Below are 5,989 nucleotides of genomic sequence, written 5' to 3'. Positions count from 1 at the left end.
CTGATCTCTACAGAGTATATTCTCTAGGCAATGAACTGCCTTTTACTCTGCAATCAAAACAAGAGAAACAGGTACAGAAACAGGACTTACCTTGGAGCCACGCTCATTAAAGATTATCTCTACATCAAGGATTTTGCCGAATTGCTGCAGAGAGACAAGGGGGAAAAAAGATTTATTTTTGGCAATCCATTTTTCCTACCTTTTGGGGGCTGGCTTAGTGCAAGAAGGGAGGTGAGAATATTTCCATTTCTAGCATACAGGCAAAGGCATAAAATCCCAGTGACATGACCCAGTTCTCTCAGGTTAGGACATGCAGATCCTCTTGGTCACAGACCCCAGGTTTTCTCACAAAAGTCTAAAGGAAGAAAAACAATCTCCAGAAGAGTTTTAGGGATTTGAGGTGGCTTTTCTTTTCCCCCTTTTAATCTAAACAATTCTTTCTTCCCTCATTCTACTATTTCATCTAAGACATGGTTATATGATTTCATCTCAGACATCTAACAACATTTCTCAAATGTAATTCAGCATTTCATCTTCCTCCTGAAGTGGCTATCACAAAGAGAAACTTAACAGTGATGTTGTTTCTCTGGAGGGGATAGTCACATAAGACTCCCAACCTCAGGGATTCCAAACCTTAAATCTCCTTACCTTCCCTCTGCTCTACTTTCCAAAACTCCAAGCCTTCAAAAGAATTGATGGCAGATTCAGAAACCATGAAAATGGCCAACCCCCAACAGTTTGTTTTTCAGGAAAATATCGTTCAACTTCAAACTGTGACATACAGCAGACTGTCGATAAGCCACACAAGTTTATCACGTGTAATACAATTCTGACCTCTGCCTCAGCCTGGAGAGGGCAGGGCCCCACCACCTCTGCACTGTTTCAGCAGCTGGTTCCAAAGAGCTCCCTACCTAGCACAGAGCAAAAATGGGAAACGAGGGCTACAAGCTAGAAAGGAGATTTACCACACTCTGTGGAACCATATATGGGTGACATCCTTCACCTTGGAGCACATTAAAATATTTTTATTGAACTGTCCAGATTCAAACCAGTAACCACTTCAAGAGAGCCCCGCGATGCTCTGTCCTCTAGAATTGCCAATGTTGTTTTTCAAAACTAGAGGCCTGCTCTCCTGAAAGACAGGTCTAAGATCTCATTTTTAAGAGCATATATACGGAGCAGTCTTCGTTCTAGAGATGCATATTGTGCTCAGACAAATGCTATACTGAGCATTTTTCCTACCCCATTATTTACGAAAGCTTCTGTCAAAACGGTTTTGATCTCACTGTTTGCAGAAGATTTAAAAGTGGTAACAAATGAAGGAAGGGTCAACAAGAAAAGAAAGAATGGTTTCACAGTTAGGAAAGATGATGAACACAGCCTCCGGGCACTGGGACACTCACCACTTTGCCACAGTGCTCTTAATATAATATTTGCCTTTTTTTTCAAATTAACATTTCAATTCGGAGTCAAATGGGTATAATGCTCATTTTGTGGATGCCCTGCTTGAAAGACTTGTGGCCAGATTTGCAAACATGGAACATTTACAACAGTGAGCCATCATGACTGAGGAGAAGCTCTGAATATGTAAAGCAATAAAAAGCTATTAAGTCCCTTGAACAAGTATTCCACAACTGCCTTTATGCAAACAAAATGCTTCCAACAATTTTAACTATAATTTCTGTCTGCTTCCATTCTCCATTCTTAAAAAGGAGATAGTTGTATTCTTTTACAAATGTTGGTTCACAGATGTTGTTTTTACTGTTCTATTGTTTAAGGACAATACTTGATCTTCTATTCACCCGAAGAACAATTGAATTCACAATATCCCACGTTACACGAAGTTTGAATAATACTAATATAAACATGCATCTTCCTTGAAACCTCAACATCTCAACAGCTTAGGCTTTATCCATGCTGGATCCTCTTTTGACCACTGCTGTGCCAATCACAGCTAAAATACATTTTCTATTTCTATCCCACGCTTGGTGTGGGCTTGTCTATAAAGGAGATTAGCCATTGATTGCTTTTTGTTGTCTTTGTTGCATATGGCTTGGGCACTGCCATGAAAGAAATCAGTCACGATTACTTTCTTGGTAGACTATTTCAGTGTCGTTACACGACAGGGGCTGAACCAATTTAACAGCTCGCGGCTGCTGAAGGGCTGTCCCTGCTCCCTTGTCCTTCCTCGTCTGGTCTCACCAGCTTCCTAAAGCTGGTCCCAGTTTTCATTCTCACCTGAACATAAACTGATAGAGCTCACCAATCCTGTAAAAAACTAGCCCTACAAAAATAATAAATACAAAATCTTTGACAATTTACTGATCTGAAGTGGCTCAAAGAGTCCAGTGAGAATTAGGGCTCTGAGAAGCAAAAGGGAGTGGAAAGCAGCACACCCTGCCCGAGAGCAGGATCTGTCCCTGCCAGAGCATCTCAGCTGCCTTGCTTTGCCACACACGCTGAAACAGCCAGGCTCTCGATAAATGCAAATGCCAAAATTATTTTCAGAATCTTCCACGCCATCAAAAATCACCATTTTCTACCTCATTAGAATCATCTTGAAAGAGAACAAACTGTGCAGCTTCTGGTGTACAATTATGCTGTGCCATCTTCCCCTTTCTCCACACCCAGCTGGTCCTGGACCCTCGGGTATTACTGCTAGTGCTGCCTGCCAGCCCCGTTCGGCTGAGCTCACCGCGCAGGGTTTCCACACCAACAGGAAATCCTGTCTTGTGTGTTTAATTCCTTGTGGCTGACAAAAAGCTGGCGGTAACGCTCAATGCAAGTGGTCTGACCTAGCTCCATGAGAGGTAGCAGGGCTGTCTCCCTGCCCTGTAGATGGTGGAGGTACGTCGTTTCCTAGATGACAGAATTAAGATCACCAAATCCTGCGGCTGCAGTGAGCACAGGCTTGACGTCTACTGCAGTGGGCTACATCCACCCATGCAAACTGCCCCAGTCTCTTCTCTACCTAGGAGCTGTGGGTGTATGAAGAGGCAGGAGGGAAGGACCTGCTTGGAAGAGAAGGAGCAGAGACAAGAGGGACTAACTACTGAACTGAGGTTTGCTGGGGAGGGGTTTCCTGCTCCATGAAATTCCCTGGAAGAAAGCAGCATGGCCATGAGGCAGGAGGACGTGCGCTGGCCTCTTCAAGACTCTGCTGCAGCCGTTGCCACAGCTGCTCTGACAGCTCCAAACACCTCGGCTCTTGTCCTCACTGCTGCAATGGTTACAGCAGGTCCAGCACTGGAGGCACTTTTTTTTTGGTAGCATGCCAGAATTTTCCTGAAGAATGAAAGCAGGAAAAAAGAACTAGTCCATTTTAACAGTTTATATCTCCTTCAAAGCTGAATCTAATTTAGTGGAACATAAAAAGGCACTTTGTTCTCTGATGGTGCTTCCCCTACCAAATGTCAACCGCCTACTGCAAACAATGGAAGTTTTAAGAGCTCCTTAGTGAAAGGTCATAATTTTTGTATGGAAAATGCTAGGCCGCCTAAATACAAGGGTCAACACCAAATACCCCCACAGTAATTTTTAAAAATCATGTATACAGGCATGTTTGTATTTTCCAGCAGACAGAGGGTCTGGCCAAATAAAACAAGACCCATGCTTAGGTCATCCATGAGGACTAACCCTCTGATCTCTAATCTTGAAGACATGAATCACTGTACTCCCAGACCAAATTTGTTCACTCAATGACTACCAAGAACTTCTACTTAAAACCCTGCACAGCAGCCAGGGAGAAAAATCCTCAGCAGAGTTCACAGCCTCTGAAGAAGGCATTGCAGGACTACACATCTCAAATGCTCCCCACCATGACTTAAAAAGCCTACTATGTGACCAAGAAGCCAGTATCCCCCATCACATGTCAGGTCATGCAAGAAGCCTCCTCCATGAATTGCTCGTGCACAGGCCATACGACAGATATACACACACACAAACACACTTCCAGTCATGCCATGGCATAGGAGCTATAGCATCTTGGTTTATCTTAGTGCCCCATTCCCTGGAGTGACCTTGTAGCAGCTTTTAGTTATCTTTCTGTAAAACAGGTAAATGAGAATCATGTCCTCTACAATGGTAGCAGGGGCTGTTGGAAATTACAGTTTTAAGAGGCATAAAGATATTAACAGACATCAGCTATAACCAGAACCCGATTTGCTTGCTTGAACATGATGTACCTTATCATAGATGCAAGGGCATTGTGCAAGGAAAGGTACATGCATGATGTGTGTTTCTTTCCACCAAGATGACATGAAGGCAGCAGATTTTTCCAGCAGAGGCCATAACTACATTACATATAATAAATTTGAGATATCTGGCACCAGAGAGCTTTTGCCTTCCAAGGCACTGACAGTTTGGTAGGGCCCCTCCTGTATGCTCTGTTCCAGCTGGCCCTGCTTCCTCTCCCTGTCTAGAGCTTTCAAAGTCAGCTCCAAAACGTGCCAGACAAATAACTTAACCCTAAAAATGCAAACAACAGGGAGTACAAAGCAAATTCTCTAGAACTCATGGAACAACAAAAGGTAATGTGAGACACTATGCGACAACCTCACATCCCTACAAGAAAACTCTGTATGCCCAAGCAGCTTTGCACTGGCCCTGTAAAATTCACTTAGAGATGAGTGCAGTGACCTATCTAAACCTTGAAGGTGCCAAACAGTCCATTCTCAAAGATTGTCGAAATTCAAAATAGCCAGGAAACCAACCTCCTGTGCAGGAAACCATTTCAGGTCCTCGGGCTTGAGGTGCATGAGCAAGAGCATTTCATATGCAGAATAGGTCCATGCTGCAGAGAGCATCCTTACCCTAGCTCCCAGCTCCATGGGATATACTTTCAGCTGAGAACAGCTGGCTCCATCGTAGCATGTATTAGTCAGTGCTTAGTTATGGCAGCATGGGGTCTGCCAGAGTTATGCTATCAGTACATGAACTTCCTCACCTAAAGCTGGGTCATATCTCTTCAAAATAGTGGGGCCAACCCTGCTACAGCCAAACCTGTTCAGCCGAGCTACACCAGTATGCTTTGCTGACAGGAAGATGGAAACATCAAGGGTTTATAAACCAAAGCACTACCATAGTTTACCAACTGAACAGACAGTAAACAAGCACCAACAAGCCCTTATTATGGTTGACCTGTTGCCCAACAAAACACAGATCTTTTCTAAGAAACCAGACTTTAAAAGGAAGCCACACAAAGAGCACAGATTTCTAACAGGATTTACAGACCGCAGCCATCCCAGCAAACAAAGTGACGAGGAACATAGTTTCTCAGTCATTTGTTATCCTCTGACTCACAAATAAAAGATTTTCACACAAATCAGTGAGATGTGGGTGAACAGTACCACAGGGTACTGTTCCAGAGATCTTAACACCAGGCCAGCTTCCAGGTCTACACTTCCAGCTCCTTGTTCCTGCCTTGTGCCATCCCCAGAGGTGCAACTGCACTGTAACCTGGTACGGCTGCCACGGAAAAGGTATGCCCACAAAAGCAGCATACATTCAAAACTCAATTTGAGAGGACTCAGACATGTAGATTGAATCCATATAAAACTGGGTTATAAAAGACAACTCCATGTAATTTTACCCAGGCCTTTTATGCAAGTAAATCCAGGTACAGCACAGCACTGTTTTCGAAATGCCATTCAGCCCAGTCTCACTGCAGACTCTCCTAGTAACTCTCATGAAAACCTAAACAAATCTTAAATGTATGATCCAGTCATCGCCATCTTCCACCAGACGGTCACCACAGAAGTTTCTATGTCCTATGGTGTCAGCACATAGCTGTCACAGAGCAAGACAGACAGTACAATAGCTGCTGACAGCTGCAGCGGCACAAGCACCCCTGCGCAGAAGTACCATGGTCCGCAGCGTAGCTATGCAGACAAAGCAGGATGCTCAAGCAGCACTGAGCATGCAAGTCCTTTGCAAAAGGTGATTCCAGAAATCGCCCTGGTAAAACACATCAGTATAAACAGCAGCGCCT

At 44.0% G+C, this 5,989-nt stretch overlaps 1 protein-coding gene across 3 annotated transcripts in view; it reads right to left on the bottom strand.

Annotated features, from left to right (window-relative positions):
* RBFOX2 (RNA binding protein, fox-1 homolog (C. elegans) 2) overlaps nucleotides 1-5,989 on the bottom strand; it is a 55,875-nt gene that overhangs the window by 31,514 nt on the left and 18,372 nt on the right. For all 3 annotated transcript variants that reach the window (XM_009577347.1, XM_009577348.1, XM_009577349.1), the window contains one exon: nucleotides 91-144. In XM_009577347.1, the coding sequence (XP_009575642.1) occupies nucleotides 91-144 (54 nt within the window). The remainder of the gene's footprint in view (nucleotides 1-90; nucleotides 145-5,989) is intronic.

Source organism: Fulmarus glacialis, unplaced genomic scaffold, assembly GCF_000690835.1.
Source record: "Fulmarus glacialis isolate BGI_N327 unplaced genomic scaffold, ASM69083v1 scaffold11114, whole genome shotgun sequence".
NCBI lineage: Eukaryota > Metazoa > Chordata > Aves > Procellariiformes > Procellariidae > Fulmarus > Fulmarus glacialis.
This window is presented reverse-complemented; position numbering and strand designations above follow the sequence as displayed.